This window comes from Asterias amurensis, chromosome 19, assembly GCF_032118995.1.
Source record: "Asterias amurensis chromosome 19, ASM3211899v1".
Lineage (NCBI taxonomy): Eukaryota > Metazoa > Echinodermata > Asteroidea > Forcipulatida > Asteriidae > Asterias > Asterias amurensis.
Window position 1 is genome coordinate 8,905,193 of NC_092666.1, and position 27,154 is coordinate 8,932,346.

Sequence of the window (27,154 nt, forward strand, 5' to 3'; positions counted from 1 at the left end):
AATGCACATCTTGAACATGGCAATACTGCACTCGTTTTAAAAAGAAATTTACAAGTATCTGTACTTTTCTCATTTTTTTAAATTCCAGGTGTCAGCGAGTCTACTGGAGTACCTTTGACGCACAACGGCGCTGTGTCTACACGATCCGCATCTATGAATGCAAAGTTGTCAGCACCCCAAAGTCGCCCCTCGATGTCAACCACACCACAGCCCACAGTCCGGGCGCCCTCCATAAAAGGAAGTCTCAGGTTCAAATCACGGAGCTCCCAAACGACATGCCGAGCATTCCTGAGGAAGATGAAGGGATGCAACTCCGAGGCAAGGAGGCGGGAGTTGAGATGATCGACGGTGTCTTTGAGTTGTCTCTCGACAGTACAGGATTAGAGTCGTTGCTGGATCCAGAGACTCTCCTGCAGTGTGAGGCGGATCTAAGAGAAGGTTGCATCGATCCGGAGATGGCTCTTAATGCAGCCTTCGAACAAATTAACTCAGAAATTGCCATGGAGATCGGAGAGTATGATCTTTCGCTTAAAGATCAGCCTCCTATGCTAGACCAAGCTCTGATGGATTACCCTGATGATTTAGACTCCAGTGGTAAATTAAACAAAAGCTGCCCTACGTTCGGACTTCAGAGTCAAGACCCGGCTTTCCAATCTACTGTCGGCGATGTAAGACTTACCCAGTCTTGGCCGATACCGCCGTCTAATACGTCTGGTCTTTCGGAGAAAACACTGAAGAGTTTGCCTCAGAGTGCCCTTGCCAACCCGAGCTTGACCATGGTAAATCTGGCTCATGATAATGACCTCTCATCAGATCTGAGTCAGATGGTCATGAGCTTGAATTACGCTGCCCAGAGCGGCCGAACCGAGGAGATGACAAGAAGATCTTCCCAAGACAGTAGTGTGTCGTCAGAGGCTGTTTCTGCAGCAGCTGCTGCTCAACTTGGCCATCTTGAAGCTGTATGCTCCCAGGAAGGGCAACCCAAAGACATTGTAGGTTTCTCACAAGTTGGTGGAGCAGCAAAGATGGCAATTCCAAGCTCTGAATCTGCAGTTGGTGCCACGTTCTCAACAGGCTTCTCTATGAGGTCAATGGGAAAAGCCTCAACAGGCTCTCCTGAGAGGTCAACGGGCGAAGCCTCAACTGGGGCTACAGCAATTTTTGACTCTACCAAACAAAACTCTGAGTTAATCTCAAGAACTTCTTTGTTAGGTTCTCATTCCATTGAAGAAGAGTCATTTGGGAAAGCCGCGATCGAAAGCCCCGGCACGGTTACAAGTTTGTTCCAGTCAGAGATTGAGACCGCTGTACTGAGTAATGGACCACAATTGATTTCAGGACTTCATAATCAAGTGGCCACGCTACCAGAGTCTTCACTCGTCACTCCCACAAGATCAGTTTTCAAGTTTATTGATACATTGCCAACCAACTCCCCAGAGGACAAATCACCGGAAGTAAAAACAACCAATGCTGAGCAAAGCTCAACTGTTGCAGACACAAACAGAATACCTTGTCAAAGCTCTGTGCAGGAGAGCACCACAACCGCGAATGGAGAGCCAAAAGAAACTATTGTTGAAAGCAACGACGCAAAGGAAGAAGTGACATCATTTTGCCCCAAGGAAACATTTGATTCGGATTCAGACTTGGATCCCCGACTCAAGGATAGTGAAGAGACTGTTGAGAGTAGTGACAACACCGACACGCTGAAAGAAGAAAATGGACTCAGCTCGCAAGAGAGTACAGAGGATGAAACCGATTTGAGCCAACTCACTAAAGACATTGTGACTGATGTCATCGCAATGGAGAAGCTGGCAGAACAATCCACACCCCTATCATCGGCAGATATGGAACAGTCGGAATTGAGCAAGGATAGCAAGGACTCCTCCATTAGCGAACAAAGGGGAGATGAAGCCTCTTTGGAAGGAGGCACAATGCTGCACAACAATGAAAGTAATTCTTCTGAAACCAAATCAAGTTTCCCTTTGACTCGGAACGACATTGCCTCTGGAAGCTGTCTAAGTGACCTTGTACCTCAGAGTTCCACACCACACAGGCAATTATATGTGCCTGTGGTTGGAGTTGGAGAGACTGACAGTGACTCACCAACAGAGGGCGCCATATGTGAGAGTTCTGAGTTCAAAGATGACCTCACACTTGAACAGAGTCCTGGAATAGCTTTACATGAAGACAAATCCCAGGCCCAGTCACCATCTGAAGTATCATCAAATCAAAGGACGGAAGGAGTTGATATGGCATCACATCCTGAACCTATGGTTCCTTGTGGAATTGACCGCGCTGATGTAAATCTGCTTGAAACATCTTCCGACAGAGCTTCCCAAGTTGCTGCACCTAATGGTGAGATAGAATATAGCGAGTCAAGACAAGTTGCTGTAATTGAAACTCCTGTTGTGAGCTCATTGGTTAATAAAGCCGGGGAAGCCTCAGATACTGACCAATCGGAACACATGGATGTGGATGATGACCTCCAACCATCTGCACAGGAGGAAAATAACTCCGCCTCCAAGAACACATCACTAACTCCTGAGGTAGGTGTGAACGTTTCGTCCGAGGAACAGGTCTCAAGCCTGGAAGGTCATGTTCCAGAAGAGGTTGAGCTGCTTCTAAACTTGTCGAGTAGTACTTCTGAGGAAGTAGAAGCAGATGGTCTCCTTGGTTCAACCAAGGGCTCACTTGAAGAATCCAATGAAGTCATGTCACCCTCTGAGGAAAGCCTTAAGGAGGATTCAGCCAAGGAACCAGTAGCTTATTCCCATTCTTCGGACGAGGAAGTTGTTGAACCAGCTGCAAAGAAGATCAAGTTGGGAGATTCACCAACAATGTTAACTGAAAAAACTCAAACCCAGGGAAGTCGTTGTCCTGAAAACCTGAGAAGTGCTTCTCCTCCAGTCTCTTTAGAACGACCAGATCAGAAGGACGTCGAGAGAAAAGAAAGAAGTGTGCAAGAAGAACTGAGGGACGAAGTTGATGGTAATGTCAGCGAGAATCAATTTGAGGTCGACAACTCATCAGAGCTAGTTGCTGTAACTTCTGAGAGCGTAAAGAAAGATCGTGAGAAAAGTGATCCCAGTCACTCTCCAGTTGTTAAAGTTCTGCCAGCAGGAAGTTCAGATGAAGACATCTTTTTAGGCGAGAGCCAACTTAACTCTGACGGCGTTAATTTATCCATGGATACCGAAGACAATGCAGACAATCAAAGCAATCAGGAACAACCAGTGGAAGCCAAGAAGCTTAACCCAAGAGACACCTTTGTTGCCCTGAGGAAGGCAATTGTTGTTCTCCATGATATTTGTGCTGGGCAGAGCAAACAAGCTGGAAGTCTTTCTAGCAGTCTTCCTTTAACACCTTCCACACAACTTGTGAACTCATTGCCAAGCTCACCGGAACATCACCAAAGCTATTCCGATAGATCTGCTCCTATCCAGTCTGACAAATCTCAATCTCTGCCAAGCACACCCTGCTTAGAAAGAAACATAACAACCGATTTGCCACATGTTCTGGAAGACTTCAAAGAAGATAGCAATTCAGAGTCAGGAGTAGGAGTGATACATGTAGGTGTTGAAAGTGATAAAGTATTTGAGAAAAACAGTCCAGAAGTTTTTGAGAAATCAATGCACGATGAGACTCACTTACTGATCACTAAGGAACCAAAACAGTTGGGAGACTTTGTCCTCGATGAAAGATCTGGGGTCTTTGTTCCAGGCATGTCTGATTCCGAGTCCAAAAAGGATAATCAGGACGATTCCACTGGCGACAAAATGGATATCGAAGACAGTCCCTCATCAAGGAAAAAGTACCCAATGAGGGCAACCTTCTCTCGTCTTACTCGCGTTGTCGACACACCGAAAGAAAAACAATCAAGGCAAAGAAGGACGTCCAGTGTTAGTATCACATCATCGGAGGAAACACCTTCAGAGAATCCAGAGAAATTACTGTCAAAGGATGTCACATCCCAGGAAGTCGAAATGAGAGAAACGTTTACTGAAGATATGACAACACCCGAGGTAAAGAAAGGACCAGGTAGACCAAGGAAGAACAAAGTTGGTATTACTCCAGTATCTGCAGTTTGGAAATCTGAATTGAACAAAGTTGGTATAACGCCAGTATCTGCTGATGGGAAATCTGAGTTCAAACCAATCACACCCGGTCTCAAGAGAGGACCAGGTAGACCGAGAAAGGTGCGTAGGCTGCTTACACCTGATTCGGGGGGTCCTGAAACGGATAAATCAACGCCTCCACCATGTCAACGAATCCTCAGAAAAAGAACCCCTCAAAGTCAGCCACAAATGAAAAATGTTGAGAAATCCAGGAAAAGACCACTGGAAGGGGTTGACTCCGCTGATGTAGTCATATCGTCGAAAGATCCAAAAGTAAACGAGGTTCAAAATAATTTGCAAGGAATTCAGGAATCCAAAAAACATCAGGAATCAGACAAAACCTCTGAGACTCGCCCTAAAACAACAGACGAAGAAACCCAATCTGCCTCTGCAAATGCCGTAAAGCCTGCCCGACGCTGGCCACTCAAGCGAGTCATGGGAGACTTTGTGTCGAACAAGGAGTTGTTAGACCTGTGGACGGGGCTTCAACCAGACATGGGACCCCTGAAAACAATTAAAACAAAACCAGTAGTGAAGAAAGATGATTCTACCACAGGAAATTCTCCAAAGGAAGTTAAACTTGCAGATAGTAGGATCAACCAAGTACCTGTCAATGTGGATGCATCAAGTCAGCCTTCAAGTTCTGATGCATTGGATTCAAATGTAAACTCAAAAGACTACCTGAAGGTAATATTTCGCAGCCACTCAAGCTCCCAACGGGCTAAGCTTTCAACAAATCAAAGTGCTCCCAACCACAAAGGAAAAGCTGGTGATTGTGTCATCACAAGCCGGAAGGTCATCTCGGTTACAACGGAGGAGTTTACTAGACTAAAAACCGAAATGCAGAAATATAAAAAAGGTGGGAAAACCAAAATAGGAAACCACGAATTTTTGGAAATGATCCAATCCACAACGAGAGACTCAGAAAAAAATAATGTGTCGAATGCCGGCGTTGGTGCTCAGTCTGAAGCCAGTTCAACCCCTAGGGATCCTCCAGGTTCTGAAATACGACAAGGACAAGTAACTGAGCATCCTGAGATGGGTAGGAAGTTGGAAGAGGAAAGCCTTCCACCTGTTCTTCCCATACAGCTTGATAAACAGATAGCTGGAATAGCAACAGAGGAGAGCCTTCCACCTGTTCTGGTTAAACAGCTTGATGAAGAGATGGTTGTCAAGTCCTCAGGGATAACCCGTCCACCTGTTCTAGACTCTCAGCCTGGTAAACAGATCTCAAGGAAGCCATCGAAGGAAACCCCTCTCAATTTAATGAAAAAATTTGTCCAGGATAGTCTTGCCCGGAAATCGTCGGCCGTCAGCTTATGTACTTCAGCAGCGTCGATTCCATCAAGAGTCCACCCTAAGAGCATCACGTCCACCATCCCGCCATTTGGTACTCCCCGGATTTCTCCATCTGTGCTTAGACCCTTACAACCTCTAGTGCCAAGAACTACTCCAACTGTCATGACCATTGCCATTACATCACATAGTTCAGTAACTTATCCTCATATCTACACTCAACAAGGTCCTGTTGTAACTCGGGTGTTTTCCCCTGCTGTCTCAGTACCTGGATCTGTAAGGACCCCTTTCAACTTGCCCGTACCCTCCTCAGCTCTCCAAGTTGCTCCGTCCTTTGTTTCTTGTACTCTGCAGCCTCCCATTATTCCACAACAACTTGCTTCACTATATGTGCCACCTATACCACTCACAATGCCTTGGCACCAAAAGCCTTCAATAGTCAGTTCAACATCTTGTTCCACGTCTTTTTCCAAACCTATGCTGAATGCCTCTGTCGTCGATCCTGGACTGCCATGGAGGCCCAAACCTTCCCCTTCGCAGTCTGACTCGACTCTCTACCCGTCTGGTTTTGGACTTCAAACCAGAAGATTGGAACCTTTGACCAACCCATCACAAAGCAGCTACCCGCTCTATTCGCAACCATCTGTAGTTTCATCTAATAGGACTTCCCTAGAGGGTCATGTGACACCGTTTCCCATTGCTGGACTGAGTACAGAGCCCGTACCTTTCGCATCTCTCCAGCCAATGATGTCAATTCCTACCTCATCTGCCGTTGAACAGCTGTGGTCGCTTATTCAACAAAAGGCAGACCAGACACAGAGTGAATCCCCAAGTCTTATTCAACAAGAGATCAACCGATCAGCATGTTTAGAGCACACCTACGCTGCACCGAGACCCAGTGTCGGCAATCCTTTGAAGAGGCCAGCAGCAGAAGACCTCCCTCCAAGGGTAGGGGCCAAGAGGCGAAAAAGCCCACACAAAGTCTCGAAAATGTGGTTTGATGAGTTTGGGATGCTCCAGTCAAAGACAGACTCCTCTGACCAGCTGGGGAAGCCCGAGCAGCAGGAAGGTGCTAGCACGGCGAAGAGGAAGTTGCTCCTGAAGACCAAGGCGCCACGGGCGTCTCAGCCAAGGCCAAGGATTAAGAATGCCTCGGGTCCTAGGATGAAGATGCCAACGATCAGCGATGTGATCCAGGCTGATGAGCCGATTAACAAACTCATTGAGGACAGCAGCGGGACTGAAGTGAAACCAAAAATCAAAAATACTAACAAAGGTGAGACCTATTTCCTCCAATATTTTGTCCTTGTACATGTATTCCTTAAAAGCACTGCACAGGTTTGGTTACTACTTAAAATATATATTAACATAAAAACTTGAAAGAGTAACAAGCAGCGAACAGCTCTTGATGGTTAAAAACATTGTGAGAAACAACTCTCTCACGTAGTTTTTGACACTAAAATATTTGAATCTGAGAAAGGCTTTAGGCTTTGAATTAGATGTCTTTCTCAATGATTACACAGTTTCAGTGACAGGAAACATTAACCATTAACCGTTGCTGACATCTGGATTAAGTTTAGTATTTCGAGATGTGCCCATTGAAATTAGTGCCTGACCCTTTAATAAGAGACAAGTTTACATGTCTAGCTGGCCACGGAAAAGGAAAAATTTACGGACAAACTATAAAAGTTGTTTTTGTTCACTCCCATTAATAGCCAAAGGCCAGCGTACCAACAAGTCCACAAAAGGACCATCTCGGATCCCTCCCAAGCTTAATCTGCCCAACGCCCAACGACTTCAGACTCAAGAGAATAAGGAGAACATTGCAGAGGAGAACCCCGCCCCGGTGCAAGCCAACAACGGCTACAAGTTGATCTTTGAAGTCACTAGCGACGACGGGTTTCAGACCAGAGCGGATACCATGGAGGAAGCTTGGCGACAGGTCGTTGAGAAAGTTCAAGAACGGCGGATCGATGCGCGAATGAAAAGCTTGTCTTTTGCCGGTAAGTTACAACGTTTAACCCTCCTACCGTTTGACAGTTTAATATCAACCATTGTGGTTTTGAATAGTGTTTAAACAATGCAAACCTGCATGCATATACACAGTACATAGTCAACCCTCCTACTGTCTCACTGTTTAATATCATCCCTTGCTAGCCTGCAGTATGATATCATGTAGTGAATGGATTAGCACAGTTAAAAGTCAGCCCTCCTACTGTCTGACTATTTATTATCATCCGTTATGGTTTTGAATGATAGATAAACTATATGCCAGCCGACAATATGATATCATGTGGTGAATGCATCTACTCAGTACACAAACAGTTCTGTGCACAGTGGGTTTTTTCCACATGCAAGAATTTGCGTGGAAGGGTTTTGTACGGTTTGCAAGTCAAATGTTACTTTTGTGTGTTACAGTGGGTAGAGTATGTATCATTGAACTGATTTGATTTTAGGTGTAGACCCAGTGAAGATTATTGGCATCAAGCATGAAGCTTTGGTATTTCTTATCAGCTCTTAAATCACTTTGTATCGTTGAACTGGTTTGATTTTAGGTGTGGACCCAGTGAAGAGTCTTGGCATCAAGCACGATGCTTTGGTATTTCTTATCAGCTCTCAAATCACTTTGTATCGTTGAACTGGTTTGATTTTAGGTGTGGACCCAGTGAAGAGTCTTGGCATCAACCATGATGCTTTGGTGTTTCTTATCAGCTCTTAAATCACTTTGTATCGTTGAACTGGTTTGATTTTAGGTGTGGACCCAGTGAAGAGTCTTGGCATCAAGCACGATGCTTTGGTATTTCTTATCAGCTCTTAAATCACTTTGTATCGTTGAACTGGTTTGATTTTAGGTGTGGACCCAGTGAAGATTATTGGCATCAACCATGATGCTTTGGTATTTCTTATCAGCTCTTAAATCACTTTGTATCATTGAACTGGTTTGATTTTAGGTGTGGACCCAGTGAAGATTATTGGCATCAAGCATGATGCTTTGGTGTTTCTTATCAGCTCTTAAATCACTTTGTATCGTTGAACTGGTTTGATTTTAGGTGTGGACCCAGTGAAGATTATTGGCATCAACCATGATGCTTTGGTATTTCTTATCAGCTCTCAAATCACTTTGTATCGTTGAACTGGTTTGATTTTAGGTGTAGACCCAGTGAAGATTCTTGGCATCAACCATGATGCTTTGGTATTTCTTATCAGCTCTCAAATCACTTTGTATCGTTGAACTGGTTTGATTTTAGGTGTGGACCCAGTGAAGATTCTTGGCATCAACCATGATGCTTTGGTATTTCTTATCAGCTCTCAAATCGCTATGTATCGTTGAACTGGTTTGATTTTAGGTGTAGACCCAGTGAAGATTCTTGGCATCAAGCACGATGCTTTGGTATTTCTTATCAGCTCTCAAATCACTTTGTATCGTTGAACTGGTTTGATTTTAGGTGTGGACCCAGTGAAGATTATTGGCATCAACCATGATGCTTTGGTATTTCTTATCAGCTCTCAAATCACTTTGTATCGTTGAACTGGTTTGATTTGAGGTGTGGACCCAGTGAAGATTCTTGGCATCAACCATGATGCTTTGGTGTTTCTTACTAAACAGCTCTCAAATCACTTTGTATCGTTGAACTGGTTTGATTTTAGGTGTAGACCCAGTGAAGATTCTTGGCATCAAGCACGATGCTTTGGTGTTTCTTACTAAACAGCTCTCAAATCACTTTGTATCGTTGAACTGGTTTGATTTTAGGTGTGGACCCAGTGAAGATTCTTGGCATCAAGCACGATGCTTTGGTATTTCTTATCAACTCTCAAATCACTTTGTATCGTTGAACTGGTTTGATTTTAGGTGTAGACCCAGTGAAGATTCTTGGCATCAAGCACGATGCTTTGGTGTTCCTCATTGAGCAGCTGTACGGAACCAAGAACTGCAAGCAGTATCAGTTTAAGTTTCATCAACGGCAGGGAGGAGCCGCCGTCGATGAGGTTAGTAGTAAAATCCATCCTCTGTACAGACACCCCGCCCCCCTTGTATTGCGAGTCGTTGCTGAGCGGAAACAAGTTTTGGACTCGAGGTCTGGTCTTACTGGTCAGCAATGTGTGGGGTCGGGTCCCGGTCATAACACCTGTGTCCTTTAGCAAGACACTTAACCATTATTCAGTGCTTCAAGTCCAGACATATTTGTTTAAGTGTTATTTCTAAAATCAGTATCAAGTTTTCTGTTAGATGTTAAACTAATTTTCTTTTGGTACGCCTCAGGTGTCTTTTTTGACCGCTGTGCGCAGTATAAGTTATTAATGCTTCGTCCTTGACAACCAGAACATGAATTTGATGTTCTATACCACTTGTCCACAACAACCTCAGACAGGCTGGCAATAAAGGCCATAGGCATGATAGAGTACATAAGTGCGACTGAAGTGATCGCATTTCTCAAAACTGCGCCAAACCTTTTCATACTTATATATATTGGTTTGCGGTAACACCATGTGTGTTTATCTACTTGCCAGGTAGAGTTGTTCTTAGGGAACTGTCTTGCTTTATTCTACTGCCGTGGAGTAGAAAATCGGAGGTTCGGGAGACTTCTCAGTTCTGAAAAGAACTGTCCTGCTTTATAACTATTACCAGGGCGGATGGTATTGAAATTTGACTGGACTACTACTTTAGCTTATAGCTTTAGCTTTTAGCTTAAGTCAGTTCGGAATTGGTCTCAACGTTTCGACTAGCTTGCTCTAGTCATCGTCAGTAGATATACACACATGGTGTTACCGCAAACCAATATATATTGATACCCCACCATGCAATGCCTCAAATCCTTTTCATACTTACTTCAAAAATAGGGACACCATCAACTAAGGGCTAGATAGCAGTACAAGGTGGTCTGACTGGTGCCCACCTTTACAAAGATATTGACAAAGTAGGAACACCATCAAGATAGGGCTAGATAGCTTAGATGGTAGAATACTGGCTTTGGAATCCGGTCGTCATAGGTTAAACACCTGTTCCAGTCATTTTTTCTTTGCTCCAGTGATGTGATTTCTCTGACTTTTACTTAAATTCTTTCTTTTTTGCCCTCTAAAAATATATATTTTTCAATTTAAAGAGCGAATTCATAACAAAAACGAAGACAAAACCATATATAACGCCCCACATATTGCAGAGTAGAGCTTTTAAAACCAGAGATAAATGTAAATATTAGGCTTAATGATTGCAAGTTTTCGAGCTCGCATGCTTTTGCGCTTTGTGCTCAGAGTACAGTTTTTTTGTTAACAGCACATTCCTATAGAAATGCTCACACTAAATTATGTTGTCCTTTTTTGTTTGAAACTTAGGAGCCTCCGCTCAACCCACACGGCTGTGCGAGAGGGGAGATGTTTACGTCTCGTTCTCATCACGATATATTTGACTTCCTGGCCTCTCGTCATCGGAAAGCACCAGAGATTGTTGAGGACACGCAAGAACAAGACGTGCAGCACAAATCATCAAGGTATGGGCCAATCAGAACAGATGTTTGGAGTCATGTGGTTATTATTAACCAATTAGAACACTTTTCTTGGTCATGTGATTTTTATAAACCAATCAAGAGTCTTTGTGACTTTGCTTGGTCATGTGATTTTAGTCAACCAATCAAGAGTCTTTGTCATTTTCCTTGATCATGTGATTTTAATCAACCAATCAAGGGTCTTTGTTACTTTGGTCATGTGATTCTTTCTCATTAACCAATCAATAGTCTTTGTCACTTTGCTTTGTTAATTATTCCGTCATGACAGACATTTGCATCTTTTGGTTTTGAATAACCAATCAAGTGTTTTTTTTTTTTTTTTCCCACTTTGAAATGTAAATTTGAAGAATTTCTTTTTTGTATATTTTGTATGTTATTGTTGTTGAAGGTGTTGGTCAAAGAGCATTTTTTTAGTCCACCATATACATGAACTGACATACCTGTAGAGGTTTGGGATCGATCAGACATCTGGGTCATAAAACTCCAAGCGGGAAATTAGTTTTTACTTAGTTCTCATAAAACATGACATTTCAAGTGATGTATTCTACTTTTATCATCATTAGACCGTGTAAGTTTTATGTAAATAATTGATAAATAAATATTGTTGATATAATTTTTTCCTTCAGACGAGCAACAAGTCTTGATCTTCCCATGGCAATGAGGTTCAGACATCTGAAGGAGACGGCTAAGGAAGCCGTCGGTGTCTATAGGTGAGAAAGGATCTAAACTTTAGTATTTACCCTTACACCGATTTGTGATTACTTTCCAGAGTTCTGTGAGTGCTGTGAGAAAAACACAGCAACATCTTAAGTAAGCTTGGGCGCTATCGATTTATTTTATTCACGATATATCGCCGATAATATATGCGATATTCGATATAATCGCGATTAATGAAATTTGACATCATCGGTCTGAAAATTCCAAGTGAAAGTTGTAGAAGAAACAATTCTAGCATAAGAGAGGTGTTATAATGACCTATTCTTCTGGTTATACTCCAAACCTATGGTGTGCAAGATGTCTCAGCTAGCAAATACATTGCGATATCTAATCGAAATATATAGATATATTTCGATATTCCGATTAAAACCAAATCCATCCGATATCGAAATCGTGTCCAAATTAATATCGCGATATTCGATAATATCGTGATATCGCCCAAGCTCAATCTTAAGCAAAATTTAACATCTATGAAAACGTTGTGGTATCCGCTGATATTGATTCTAACTGCCTTCAACTACCAAGCAATCTTGGTGGTCTAGTTGGTAAGACATCTGCCTTAAAATTGCAAAGGCTGTGGGTACGAATCAAATCTGAGCAATTTGCCTGTTTTTTTTTTTTTTATTCAACTTAAGAACACAGGTGTCATGACTGAGACTCAAACCCACACTCTGCTGGTCAGAAACACCAGAGCTTGAGTCCGGTGCTAGGCTACACAACTTTTCTAGGGCTAACTCGTCATTTCTCGTTATCGATGTGCATCTTTATATTTACAGGGTAGCCAGCTGAGCCAGACAGTTATAAATAACTTTTTGATTAAGGAGATGTAAAGACCGTTGCATATTATGTCTTATAACACCCCTTACCAATATTCTGCCTTTTCATTGGTTTAGAGCGCGTCACATGATATGTCTTAGTTTTGCTAGACCACGGCCGTGTGATAGTGCATCGGTTTGCCGTGCACTAGTCCGACAGACTAGCACATGGCGTGCAGTACCCAGACGTCCGTTGCGTGTACGGGGATGATAAATTAATAGTCTGTAACAATTTCGGATTACATGACGCTACATTCAGCTACCAGTAAAAGTTTTCGCAATCTGTATTCGCGTCGTCCGTGGATTGTAGCATTCAGGTCTGTAACTTATTAGTACAGTATTTAGAAATGTTTGGGGTGTTATAAAACAAATATTGGCTGCTTTTACTCGTGCAATGGTTTAAACTATGACTCCCTCGGTAATCCCCGGAGCGTCTATTTTCCCTCGGCTTCTCCTCGGGAAAATAGAACGCTCCTGGAATCATCTCGGGAGTCATAGTTTTAACCATAGCACTCGAAGCAGTCAATATTTGTATAATATCAGTGGGGCGCCCTCACCTATAGTTAAAAAAAACAGTCGTTCATTGGCCCAATCTGTGCGCTGCGCGTACAAAATTGTTTCATCATCGTTTGACCTCTACAAGAAGATGGTGGCTCAGTGCATAAGGTTTATTGATGTTTATTTGAGATATTAAACAATATTCAAAAACACCTCGGACAGTTTCGCTATTCCTATTGGTGGAGAGCGCGTCACGTGGGGGTGTTTAAACCAATGATAATGACCAGTGTTTATAACCGGTTGTGAGCAGATACTCTTCTTTAGTCTTGATGCAAGACGTTTCTTGTTACGGGCGATGCAGGCGCTGTCGATGAGCTGCTCGGGCCTTTATCACATGGCAATTCGACCCTGCCTGTTTTAGAACTGCCTGAAAGAACTTGTCGCTACCCTTTTATTCCCTTATTTTTCTTTGTACAGTCCCTTGCAATTTGCTCACTTGGGCCACCATTTGTGGCTTAAAAAAAAAATATATACTAATAATAATAATAATAATAATAATAATAATAATAATAATAATAATAAAAAACATTTATATAGCGCCAAATCCATTAAAAATGCTCCCAGGTGCTTTACAACAAGAAAATTTTAACCACAAAAACTAAATGATTAAAAGGTCCAATATTAAGATCCATAAAATATGATCATAAAACAATAAAGATACATGAACAAGTAAAAAGATGAATATATAATCAATCAAACACATTTAGTAAAAGCCACCGTTAGTAAAATAAACGTTATTGTGAATCTTGACAGGTCTTTCATCCATGGTCGTGGTTTGTTCTGTAAGCGCCCCATTGAGGACGGTGAGATGGTGATTGAATACTCTGGTGTTGTCATCCGAGCAATACTCACCGATAAGCGAGAAAAATACTACGAGAGTAAGGTATGCAATCCCAAGAAATGTAATTCTTTGTTTACCTTGTTCACAGCTTTGTGTACAACTTTGTTTACAACTTTGTGTACGAGTTTGTTTGTGAATTTGTTTACAACTTTATGTACAATTTGTTTTATAATTTTTTTTTTTTTTTTACAATTGACTCATTTTTCTTTCAGGGCATTGGTTGTTATATGTTCCGCATTGATGATTTTGACGTCGTGGATGCAACAGTGCACGGCAATGCCGCTAGATTCATCAATCATTCATGTGATGTAAGTATACCAGCAAGAGGATGGTTCTGAGAAGAACCAAGGTTCTTTTCAGATGGATCTTTTCAGAACGGATCGTTTCAGAACCACCCCAATTCATTACATTTTGTTACCGTAGTTAAAAGCGTTTTCTGTTATTATCAACAATTGAATTAATTGTCGAAAACTATCGTGTTTGTTTCTCTTGCAGCCCAATTGTTTCTCCCGGGTCATTCAAATCGACGGCAAGAAACACATCGTGATCTTCGCCAGTCGTAAGATCCACAAAGGAGAGGAGCTGACGTATGACTATAAATTCCCCATCGAGGATGTCAAGATACCTTGCAATTGTGGAGCTCCGAGATGTCGCAAGTATCTGAACTAACTTTCCTAACTGAAGATGGTAAGATGCAAGAAATTGTAGAGTGGCAAGATGACGCAAGTCTGAACTAACTTTCCCAACTGAAGATGGTAAGATGCAAGAAATTGTGGAGTGGCAAGATGACGTAAGTCTGAACTAACTTTCCCAACTGAAGATGGTAAGATGCAAGAAATTGTGCGGTGGCAAGATGATGCAAGTCTGAACTAACTTTCCCAACTGAAGACGGTAAGGTGCAAGAAATTGTGGAGTGGCAAGATTGCGCAAGTCTGAACTAACTCTCCCAACTGAAGATGGTACGATGCAAGAAATTGTTGACAGGCAAGATTGCGCAAGTCTGAACTAACTTTCCCAACTGAAGACATTAAGATGCAAGAAAGTGTGGAGTGGCAAGAGGGCGCAAGTATCTGAACTAACTTTTCCAACTAAAGACGGTAAGATGCAAGAAAGTGTGGAGTGGCAAGTAGGCGCAAGTCTGAACTAACTTTCCCTACTGAAGATGGTAAGATGCAAGAAAATGTGGAGTGGCAAGATGGCGCAAGTATCTGAACTAACTTTCCCAACTAAAGACGGTAAGATGCAAGAAAGTGTGGAGTGGCAAGATGACGAGAGACTGAACTAACTTTCCCTACTGAAGATGGTAAGATGCAAGAAATTGTAGAGTGGCAAGATGGCGCAAGTATCTGAACTAACTTTCCCAACTAAAGACGGTAAGATGCAAGAAAGTGTGGAGTGGCAAGTAGGCGCAAGTATCTGAACTAACTTTCCCAACTAAAGACGGTAAGATGCAAGAAAGTGTGGAGTGGCAAGATGACGAGAGACTGAACTAACTTTCCCTACTGAAGATGGTAAGATGCAAGAAATTGTAGAGTGGCAAGATGGCGCAAGTATCTGAACTAACTTTCACTACTGAAGATGGTAAGATGCAAGAAATTGAAGAGTGGCAAGATGGCGCAAGTATCTGAACTAACTTTCCCTACTGAAGATGGTAAGATGCAAGAAAGTGTGGAGTGGCAAGATGACGAGAGACTGAACTAACTTTCCCTACTGAAGATGGTAAGATGCAAGAAATTGTAGAGTGGCAAGATGGCGCAAGTATCTGAACTAACTTTCCCAACTAAAGACGGTAAGATGCAAGAAAGTGTGGAGTGGCAAGATGACGCGAGTCTGAACTAACTTTCCCTACTGAAGATGGTAAGATGCAAGAAAGTGTGGAGTGGCAAGATGACGCGAGTCTGAACTAACTTTCCCTACTGAAGATGGCAAGATGCAAGAAATTGTAGAGTGACAAGATGGCGCAAGTATTTGAACTATCTTTCCCAACTGAAGATGGTAGGATGCAAGAAATTGTGGAGTGACAAGATGGCGCAAGTATCTGACCTGACTCTCCCAAGTGAAGACGGTAAGATGCAAGAAATTATAGAGTTGCAAGATGGCGCAAGTTTGAGGACTAAGACTTCACATTCCCTGTGGAGATGTCGAGATTTATTGCAATTGTAGAGTGGTAAAAATGTGTGTCTGGGCTGATTTATCCGAGTTGAGTTATTCAAGGCGTCCTGCAACTATAGAGTGGCAATATGAAGGCAAGTATTTATTCTCTTGCAATTGTAGAGTGGTAAAATGGCGCCCGTACTGGGTACATTCAACCGACTCCAAAGGAGGATGGTACAAAATATTGCAGTTGTAGAATGGTAAGATGTTGTCAAGAAAGCTCAAGCTGCACAGACAGATTTATAAATAGCAACAGCCTTTAGAAGGAGATTGTTTACAAAACTGCTGTTAAAGCAACTTATTTGACTGAACTATACGTACTCAGTAATTGGCTGTGGAGCAAGATTGCCAACACTTGTCGTTGAGTTTTAGTCAGCTATAAGAACACCAGGTGACAAGTTATTTGACTGAACTATACGTACTCAATAATTGACTGTGGAGCAAGATTGCGAATACTTGTCGTTGAGTTTAAGTCAGCTATAAGAACACGAGGTGACAAGTTATGAACCAATCACAGCCCTGGAATGCATACATGTGACTCGCAATCGACCAATCAGGACAGTTTTAATTTCTTCCATATTTTTCAATGTTTCATGCATATTGTTATAAAATACTGTAAAAAAAAAACATCTTTATCATTTTAAATTTATATGTAATTTAAGTTCATTTAATGTAAACACATTGTTTAAGTGTTCTAATTTGTAATTTCATTCATTCGTTAGTAAGGTGCAATTTTGTTTGCAAGCTCGAATGATACAAAATTTGTTGCCAAAGCAATTTTGGTTATTAAAATAATAATCGGGAGACATTTTGAGATGAAAAATTTAATTTTTCAAATTGCAGAGACGAACTGTTGGCCGTAATAATGCCTTAAATGCAAGAAGTTACCTGACAATTTGCAAAAGAATACAAAATAATTACAACAGCATCGCACAATTGTACATAGTTTTTAAGACATTTTATTCTTTACTATGCAGATATGCCAGTCTATAAAATTCATTAAAGAAAGAACATTTTCAGTCTGAAAAATGATTGAACACAGTTTTATAATTACATAATCACATTGTTTTTTGAAGGACATTGGGACCCTGTGAAGACCTATTAAATAGATCAGATGAAAACTGGAACAATCAATAATAGTCAAAAATATTCTGGAAGACTATTCTGAAAATGTATGTTGTAATCAATGGCGAAAACAAATACAGTTTTTATTGGGAAGCTGTATCTAAAAATTGTTAAGTGAGATACAGTTCATTATTTAATTTTTTGTCCATTGATAGGTAACATGTATGTGGCTGGCTGTGCCACAAAGCACCTTGACTAGTAGCTTGAGGTTCGACCTGGGGCCAATTTCATAGAGCTGCTTAAGCAAAAAATTTGCTTAAGCACGGAAATAAAGCTCGCTTATTTTACACATGTTACTGGACAAAATGGTATGATATACATTGCTTGTGACTGGTATTTAGCTGTTGTTTACTTAGCATTACAATTGAGTGGAGTCTTGGCCGGTAATCTGATTTTACTAAGCATGATTTCTTTTGTGCTTAAGCAGCTCTATGAAACTGGGCCCACATCGTAGCTGTTTCCATTGCAATTCAGCTTCTCAGCCGAGAGTAAAAGGGCTGTGCCCAATGTCATGGCTCTGTTAACCATATGAAAAGAATTGGCGCAAACGGAAGCAGGGAATTCCACGCTTACGTGAGGCATATTTCATGGGTTAGCTTGGAGTTTTTGCTTGTGCGCACGTACACTCCATGTTTCTAGGCATTCTTCGCTTACGCAGTTGGCGCAGAACTTCGCCGCTTGCTCTGCAAGCGGAAAAAGGGTTGTCGCAAGCGCAAAGTTCCGCGGTAAAGCAGAGCCATGACATTGGGCCCAAGGCCCAATTTCATAGAGCTGCTTAAGCAGAAAGTTTTGCTTAAGCGAAAAAATCCTTGCTTACTAGTAAAATCAGATTACCGGCCAAGACTCCACTCAATTGTTATGCTAAGTAAACATCAGCTAAATACCAGTCACAAGCATTGTATATGGCATGAAATTTTGGCCATTAACATATGTAAAATAAGCGAGCTATTTTCTTGCTTAAGCGAATTTTTTGCTTAAGCAGCTGGATGAAATTGGCCCCTGGTCCCACACATACTTTACTTCATGCAAAATGTGATATAATTTGTGACGCCACAAGTTGGCAACGAATAGTTTGCATCAGTTAACTTGTGCTAAACTCCTGCGAAACATTCGCTGCGAAAACAGCTTGGTGATGTCAAAAAATTGCTTCCCATTCTCAGGAAGTATTAACCAGGCTTTAAGGTAGTACATTCATCTTACAGTCTTTTACTGTCCCTGTTTTTTCTAACTGAAGATTGTCTTGAACTAGTTCCATGTAAGTTGCCACGTGTGACATGACTTTAAGAACAATCGGCCTGCCTCCCGAATCGTTCATGACATCATTATACTAAAAGTTCAATCTTGAGGTATCCCTAGTCTAACATCTACTATTTCAGAAGACTGCTCTTTTTTTGTTTTCCACTTTTTCCAATTTGCTTTATTGCTGTTTTGTTAATTGTTTCTTTTTAAAAACTTTGATTAAAATTTAAAACCTCACTGTTATAAATATCATTAGATTTTCTTACTTTATATTGGTACTGTATCCTTCAAAATATGTATTAAAATAGTTGTATTTATTATTATTTCGAGTACTTTTCCATGTGACTTAATTCAAGAGATATTAAATAGAGTTTGTTTTATAAACCTTTGGTGTCAAGCTATTGTTTTTTTAGTATTATAAAAATATAGCCAGCATAGAAGTATAACTTTTGATACTGAGGTTATCCTGAACTGCTGGAGAGCATTGATTGATACACGCGCCCATATATTTTACCATACATTAGGCTAACCCGTTGGCGTAGTGGTATCTTCCCTCGCCTTCCACCTCTAGGACCCCGGTTCGAATCCCACGGGGGGCACTATGTGGTTTGGGTTTTCAGTCCCATACCTGACTTGGTTTTCTTTGGAATAACTCTCGAGTTTCCCTCCCAAGTTTATAACTGAATCTTTCTTCATTCTAAATCTCCATTAGGTTCTTGGCTAGTACAGTGACTTAGTTTGCTTTTCTTAGAGTCCTTGGTTTCACAACCAGAAATGAATTAAATTAAATTATGTTTGTGCTTGTTTGACAAAATAATGATACAAAGCAGATTTGAACTGATAATTACACAGATGGCAAAATCTCCGAGTTGTAATGCTAGGGTTGCTATCGTCTCTCAGGTTTACAAATAATAAATTCACAAATTCCATAAGAAAGTAAAAATAATTCATTTTATTTATCTTATTTCATTTCTTAATTTTCCAGACTATTGGAAGTATCTTGACCAGCCGCCGATTTCACAAAGAGTTCGGACGATCGTCTTATCTCGAGTTAGGACGAGTAACTCTTAAGGTCTGCATGCCACAGTTGCAGGGTTAAGATGACTTTGGACAAGTCCCAACCCTGCACTGTAGCATGCAGACCTTAAGATTAATCCTAAGTTAGGACGAGTAAGTCGTCCTAACTCGAGATAAGACGAGTCTGAACTCTTTGTGAAATTGACCCCAGGAGTCGCCCAGACCATTTCAAAAGTTTAACAAAAGTAAAAAACAAATACAAAACTTCCATCGAAATGATCTACTTCCTCAAACTTATAAAACAAAAATCTAAGAAATAGTTTTTGTAAAAATATTGCGATGTCACGAGTTACATTGCAAAGTTAGCACTGGACAACCTGAGAATGGTTGGAATACCGCTTGATATAATCGTGTATCACAACGTATATATAAAATAAACCTGTGAAAATTTAGGCTCAATCAGTCATCGGAGTCGGGAGAAAACCCACCCTATATCCGCACGTTTCGCCTTGTCATGACATGTGTTTAAAATAAATCCGTAATTCTCGATATCGAGAATTTATATTGTTTTACTGTTTTCTCAAAAAGTAAAGCATTTCATGGAATAATATTCCAAGAACAGTCTTTCACCACTACCTTCTGTAAACCCTGTAAGTTATTTGTAAATCTGTGAAATTTAAAAAAAAATTCTGTACTGAAAGAGTCCAATGGCTTTAAGCAGTTTTTGTCAAAAGTACTAATGGCACAATATGAACACAACTTGCGAATAATTGCATAAATTATAGGCTATTATAATACACAAAATAACTCAAAATAACTCAAGACGGTGGTAGATTTGGAGATGAATTGCAAAAAAGTAAAAGAAGAATGAATAGAAGTAGCTGTTGAACACATGCTTATACCGACCGAAACATGGAATAAATAAATAAATAATTTACTAAAATAGTGTTTTGATGGTCGTCCAAAGGCTGACTGGGAACTGAATTGGCAGTACATGTACACTACTCCTAGACAGCTAGAGGACACCATAGTATTTCAGGTATAATTTGTGAGACATTAATTTTGTAAAAGACGTAGTTTCAAACAAGTTATGACTTTCAAAGTCCCTTGAGAGCAGACTCAGCTTGGCAAACTGGTATACGTCATTATGAAGTTGCAAACAAAAATCTGTATCAAGAGTATCACATGCCCCAAAATATTTTGTGGACAGCAAAGTTGTACTAAATTATTTTTCAGTTTGCACTCCCACTTTCCAAAATCCTGGCTAAGACACTGAGTTTATTTTTCAAGAAAACCAACCCAAACCCCATTACCGCATTAGCAAGAAACTGACCAGCATTAATAGGAGTAGTTGTGTCCAGTTCATCCCGTAGGAAACAGCTAAAAGAAAATGGAAATTACATAGTTATTTCATTGTTTAAATATTGCATCCAAATAAAAAATTAAGTCTACCGTAGAATAATTTTTCTTAAAGAAACACGTTGCCTTGGATCGGACGAGTTAGTCTTTGAAAAGCGTTAGAAACCATTTGTTATGAAATGCATATGGTCAGAAAAAGACATTTAAAAAGTACAATATAATGATCTAAACAAGTATCACTCAAAATTGCACGATTTTCCTTTTACGTCACGAACTAACACGGTCGGCCATTTTATGGAGTCAAAATTTTGACTCCACAAAATGGCCGACTGTGGTTGTTCGCGAGGAAAGCGTGCAAATTCGAGGCATGTTTGTGCGGATCATTATATTCTACTTTTAAATTATCTATGTAACCATATGCATTTCCTAACAAACGGTTTCTAACGCTTTTCAAGACCAACTCGACCGATCCTAGGCACTGTGTTCCTTGTGTATTATTATTTCAGATTTTCCTAGTAATTTTCAACTGGCAAATTTCCCTTTCATGCATTCATATCATTAAAGCGATGTTTGCCTTTTCAATTGATAAAGCTGTTGGCAATCTAGGCATTTATATTTGGCTACACTGGGTTTCTTCACATATTTTTCAGCTTGTAGGTTTGTACTTAAACATGATAGCTTTGTTGCCCAAAAAAATTTGGAAATGTGATTCTTATACTTTCTAGGCCTATATGAAACATTTAGTCTTTTTAAAACCTATTAAGGAAAGGCCACAGTTCTTATATAAATCAACAATGAACAAAGCACATTTTAGCTGTACAATTCCCACAAGCGCCTCCCCGAAGAACGAAATTTAATGGACCAAATTATCGCTGTGAAAAGATGTGACTTTGAATGCTGTTTGAGTAGATCGTATAATTGAATGGTTATCATTTTTAATCGCATGTTGCGAAGGAATATTTTATTACACTTTAAGTTTCATTGACAGAACATCGATCTAAAAATACCTTTGTTGACAGAGTCGATGTGAAGAGTTACACTGGTGCTTTTGCCAGTTCGACCTCTGACGTTTGATGCATGAACACTTAAAACCTGGTTGCGGTTCTCTGATGTAACTCGTAGCTGGACTGTTGAGAAGGTCGTATATAATCCGCTGGTATATAATTTGCTGGTTTCGTGTCCACGCAGAGACTTGTTTCCAAGTGTCCAATCTATGGATGCAGGTGGATTGATGTTAGGGACCTCAGCAGTGAAATTATAAGCTCCACCTGCGGTGAGACATCCAGCAGTAGATTGAATCATAACCTCTTTCACCGGTACTGACAAGGGAACAACAAATTATTAATTTTGAATGACTCTCTCATGACAACTAAATCTAAAGCATTAAGGGTAATGGCAATATTGTACAGTACATCTTCATTGTCATAGTACATAAAACCAGGAATGTCCAGCAGAAGATATCATTGACCGCACTAATAACAAATTTATCATTTAACGATTGTAAACTATTTTTCCAACCTGAAGGACCTAGGGTTAGCAATAGCAGTAAATGGCCTGGGCCCAATTTCATAGAGCTGCTTAAGCACAAAATTTTGCTTAAGCAAACAAATCCTTGCTTAGTAAAATCAGATTACCGGCCAAGACTCCACTCAATTGTTATGCTAAGTAAAAAAAAACAGCTAAATACCAGTCACAAGCAATGTATACGACATTAAATTTTTGCCAGTAACATGTGTAAAATAAGCAAGCTCGTGCTTAATAAGCGAGCTATTTGAGTGCTTAAACAGCTCCATGAAATTGGCCCCTGACGTTCAACCGTAGCTGAGTCTTTCTTTCACCTTGGAGAAAGACTCGCAGCTCAATACATGACGGCATTTATAAAATTTGAGGGTGTTTTGCTGATAACTGAAGTAACTGAAGAGTACAGGGCTCATGGTTGGGCACAGCAAATCATTTGTATTTTTGCAAAAGTGCAATCTGTTTAATGAGTGAGAAGATTTAACATTCCCCAAGAATTAGAAACTGTACCATGCAAGAGCCACTGTATTTAAACAATGTTAAAGGCAGTGGACACTATTGGTTATTACTCAAAATAATTATTAGCATAAAACCTTACCTGGTAATGAGTAATGGGGAGAGGTTGATAGTATAAAACATTGTGAGAAACGACTCCCTCTGAAGTAACGTAATTTTTGAGAAAGAAGTAATTTTCCACGAATTTGATTTCGAGACCTCAGATTTAGAATTCGAGGTCTCGAAATCAAGCATCTGAAAGCACAAAACTTGGGGGACAAAGGTGTTTTTTCTTTCATTATTATCAATTTTTTCTTTATTTTTATTATCTTCGACAACCTTGACAACCAATTGAGATCAAATTTTCACAGGTTTGTTATTTTATGCATAATGTTGAGATAAACCAATTGAGAAGTCTTGTCTTTGACAATTACTAATAGTGTCCAGTGTCTTTAAATGTAAGAAATGTATGCTACATTTGTTGTCTTCTTCTTATTTCACAAGCAAACTCACCTTGTACAACAAGCCTGAACCGCTTCCAACCAGTGAAATACCGATTGTTGGATGAGTTGAGAAACTCTACCTCACAGATATAGCTCCCTGAATCCCGTGCATTTACAGCTTTGAGGTTGAGGACACCGCTAGAGTCATTAAACTTGTACACTCCTGACTGTACTTCATTATTATATGTCCACTTCACTGTGTTAAGTGATATACATGTATGAGCCTGATGAACAGACGTGTCAAGGCACTCTAGGGAGACTGGATCTCCTTCTAAGACGGTTTGAGTTGCCATCTCGTGCATACCTGAGAAAGAATGATTGGGCAGAAGAAAAAAGAAGAGAAACATAGTTATTAGCTTTGACCCTTCATACTCAAACTCTAGCATTAATTGGCTTAATATACACATGTTTACCCTTTAAAAAGGGAATATTCTATGTTGAATTTCATGTTGTAGCACATAATTTGCATACCAAGTGAGTTTGCCTACTTTGTACTTTTTATAGAAACTAGAGTCCAAAGGCTTCCCATGAGCCTTAAAGAGTTTAACATTTTGGGCCTCCATAACGCTTTATATTTTCAAAGTTTTAAATTTTTCTGGTCTTTATAGCCAGCAATAACTTCAGTTTCTTTTGTACCATAAAGACCCCTACAGCTTTCCCAACATACTGTAAATAGATTCACAAAATTTGTGATGAGGCCTTTTTGCCGAGTTACATGCAAAATTATTTTAAAAAAATGAAAGTTTCTACTCAATCATCAAGGTTGTAATATTGTGGTAAAGTTACACTCAATGCATGACGGAACCAACCATTCTGGGAAGATGGACTTCCGTCGCACACTGCGCTGTCTTTAATTGTGCACAGAAGATGCATGAATAGCGCCAAAGCGCCGCAGGGAAGAGGTTGTTGTAACACCCCTTTCAAGGAATGGTTGGTCCGACCAACCCGGTTTGTCTTGCGTTGAGTATGTTTTGACAGCAAACCAATCATGAGTATCGAGTATATTTATTTTTTTAAAGATGTTTTTGTACTTAATTTGGCAAAAAAGGCCTCATCACAAGAGTTGCGAATAAATATACAGTGTTTTGTGAAATTTTTAGGTTTGTATAATATAGTCCAGAATAGGTGGATTGAGCCAACATTATTATCATGACCACTGTCCACCACAGATCAAGGTTTTGTGTAACGTGTACACCAGAACACTAGCTGACGTGTCTGACCCCCCTCCTCAAAAGGTGGATTAAAATTGCAAGATCTTGAACAGGGTCTGATCCTGCTTTTGTGCATTAACACTAGCTGAGCTGCTAATCCACATTGCAGGATCCGATCTAGTTCTGATTCACCTTTCTGGATTAAGCATAAACAGGGTCTGAGGCCTCATTGGATATTTTTTTAATCACCCCAGAAGAGAAAATAGACCTATGCATTGACATCATCCAGCCGCCATCTAAGAGGTAAAACGGTGACGAAACAATCAATACGCACATATTTGTATGCGCGGCACACAGTATTGGCCAATGAGTAACCTCCTTTTGACCTCTTGGTGAGGGCGCCCTACTGCAATGGTGTCATGTGCATAAAGGTCTATTGTGGGTGATTAAAACAAAAACAAAAACTGTTGAAAGCCTTACCCTCAAAACAATTTAATTGGTCACACACAGGGACACTGATGACAATGATCATGAAGATGCTTGTAATTGTATGGATGAAATTCATCATCTGAAAAATGATAAAAACAAGATGATAAGAGGGAAACTATATAAATACTTTCTCACTAAATCAATTTCAGCACATACGGTGGTGCAATTTTTGAGCAATATTTTCGGGTACAGCTGTAGGCACCATTGACATTGTACAATGTGTACTTTCTTAGTTTGGATGTATTATAGGTAGAAACACAGTTTCTGTGGCAGCAAACGATTAGATGTTTGTCTTCATCAAGTTGTGCTTGGAGTTGGCTACACAAGTTACAACTGATCATTATATTCTTTACTGGACAGCTATAATATTTTTTACAGGCCTGATAATTCACGGAGGCAACGAAGGCGATTGCCTCCGTGTCCCCTGGTCATTGCCTTGGTGCCCTTGAAATGCTCCAGTACAAATTTGCAATTTCATCATAGGGTGCCCTATAGCAAGAAGAAAATGCCTTGGTGCCCTTGCCCTTTCAAAAACGAAGCATACAGCCCTGTTTTTATATATTTTGGGGCCTGCATCCATGTTTGAACCACCATGGGGGCAGTTTTACTTTCTCATCTGAAAATACATTCTTCTGATTCTGTCACGTCTGTTGCCATGATGATTCAGATTGAATACAGATTGTGTTCAGATTTTATAAATCAGACAATAAAAACAGTGCCCTATTTAGTACTTGATCATGATGTACTTTAAATTAATAATACTGGACATGCTGGAGGATAACTTCCGTTTTCCACTAATTTTTACAAAAAGGGATATCTCATTGAGGTAAATAAAATATTATTTTATTTAATTTCGAATGAAAAAGTGGTGGCGCCATACGAAAACTTTTCTGACAAGTCCTTCATCAGCGGCAGGTCCCAAAACACTGTTGCGATAACGTATCCCTCCTCTCCGGTCGGCAGGAGGGTTACGTTTAATCGCAACTACCACAACACACACTGACACAAATTGTGTTGTCATCAAGATCAAAATAAAGGATTACGGACGTCAATCTCACACCGGTCACTGTAGTTCAAACAACCATGACAATTCTGTCTTAGTGTCTATAGGTGCCACAAAACCTGTTATTTATGTGAATGTTTGTCTTAAAATCGTATAGAGAATCAATATTTACCGTAAAAAAAGAATATCCACACCGAGCGAGGCACAGGCACAAGTCGTGTATGACGTATTTATATACATAGTATGCACCGGTTTTGACTGACGTAGACCGGGTTTTCCGCACAGGTAGATGTTAGTTTCCAAACGCCAGGAGTCGATCGTTACACGTGAAAAGGATCCGAAATAACCACACTGTTAAGAACGCTTTTAGACTTGACCAAGTCCGTGCAGCATTTCTCGTGTTGCGAGTGGATGGGACCCACTGCAGGGGTACATACGTATCACTCTCCACGTTGCAAAACTTCTCAACACAAACGTACGTTATCAATTAAGTTAAGGCCAATCAAAAGACTGGTCCATTCCCTTTCAGTACACAAGAGATTCATCTAGTTCTGCTGATTTAAATATTTAAGACCGAGAGTCCCCCTAAATTGCTTCATATACTGTGGCAAGTCACTTTGCCGTGCGTACAGTTTAAGAATTCATTTTATCATAGTTTGATAAAGCTCCATTGTATTTATTTGAGATTTTTAAAAATTAAAGACCACGCGAGTCCCTTTGCAGCATAGGCTACTGTGCGTGTGTAAACAACGTTCACCGCTGTGCGCACAGTTTAAGATTTCATCAACGCCACGGGTCGATTTGTAAAACGGTTTATCAATACGTTATCATTCAAATTAGACCAATCAAAGACAGTCATTACCTAAACAAAGCATTCATGTAGCATTACTGATTTTATTATTTGTTTATAAAGCTCCGTTATATTTATTTCAGATTTCTGAAAATTACACACCACGAGTCCCTTTGCAGCATACTGTGCGCGTGTATTACACTGCTGTGCGCACAGTTTAAGATGTCATCAACGCCACGGGTCGATAAGTAAATCGGTTTATCAATACGGTATAATTCAAATTAGACCAATCAAAGACTGTCATTACCTAAAAAAAGCATTCATGTAGCATTACTGATTTTATCATAATTTTAAAATTCTCCATTATATTTGTTTCAGATTTATGAAAATTACATTCCACGAGTCCATTTGCAGCATACTGTGCGTGTGTACTACACTGCTGTGCGCACAGTTTACAATTTCATCAAC

The 27,154-nt window shown here is 40.3% G+C and overlaps 2 protein-coding genes across 5 annotated transcripts in view; one reads left to right on the forward strand and one right to left on the reverse strand.

Moving 5' to 3' along the window:
- The window catches only part of LOC139951237 (histone-lysine N-methyltransferase 2A-like), a 44,524-nt gene extending 25,220 nt beyond the window's left edge, over positions 1-19,304 (forward strand). For 2 of the 4 annotated variants that reach the window (XM_071950015.1, XM_071950016.1), the window contains exons 23-30: positions 89-6,687; positions 7,127-7,414; positions 9,262-9,398; positions 10,743-10,897; positions 11,539-11,622; positions 13,756-13,885; positions 14,056-14,151; positions 14,339-19,304. In XM_071950015.1, coding sequence (XP_071806116.1) covers positions 89-6,687; positions 7,127-7,414; positions 9,262-9,398; positions 10,743-10,897; positions 11,539-11,622; positions 13,756-13,885; positions 14,056-14,151; positions 14,339-14,512 — 7,663 coding nt within the window. In that variant the 3' untranslated portion in view covers positions 14,513-19,304. Of the gene's footprint in view, positions 1-88; positions 6,688-7,126; positions 7,415-8,560; positions 8,661-9,261; positions 9,399-10,742; positions 10,898-11,538; positions 11,623-13,755; positions 13,886-14,055; positions 14,152-14,338 lie in introns of those variants that run through there. The other 2 variants (XR_011787740.1, XM_071950017.1) reach the window with 2 other exon arrangements.
- A 231-nt stretch (positions 19,305-19,535) lies between these two features.
- On the reverse strand, positions 19,536-26,476 carry LOC139951472 (uncharacterized). Its single transcript, XM_071950384.1, has 5 exons — positions 26,069-26,476; positions 24,885-24,972; positions 23,264-23,557; positions 21,745-22,056; positions 19,536-20,758 (listed from the first exon to the last, which is right to left on the reverse strand). The coding sequence occupies exons 2-5, from the start codon at positions 24,970-24,972 to the stop codon at positions 20,688-20,690; spliced, it is 765 nt and encodes a 254-aa protein (XP_071806485.1). The 5' UTR covers positions 26,069-26,476; the 3' UTR covers positions 19,536-20,687.
- Positions 26,477-27,154: the final 678 nt, after the last annotated feature.

What these genes read in the sequence shown, in the direction of transcription:
- LOC139951472 (XM_071950384.1), bottom strand. Translation starts at nt 24,972, where the DNA reads ATGATGAATTTCATCCATACAATTACAAGCATCTTCATGATCATTGTC. An exon ending in GTTCAGGCTTGTTGTACAAG is followed by an intron (nt 22,057 to 23,263) that starts GTGAGTTTGCTT and finishes TTCCCTTGTCAG; the next exon opens with TACCGGTGAAAGAGGTTATG. An exon ending in CATCGACTCTGTCAACAAAG is followed by an intron (nt 20,759 to 21,744) that starts GTATTTTTAGAT and finishes ATTTTCTTTTAG; the next exon opens with CTGTTTCCTACGGGATGAAC.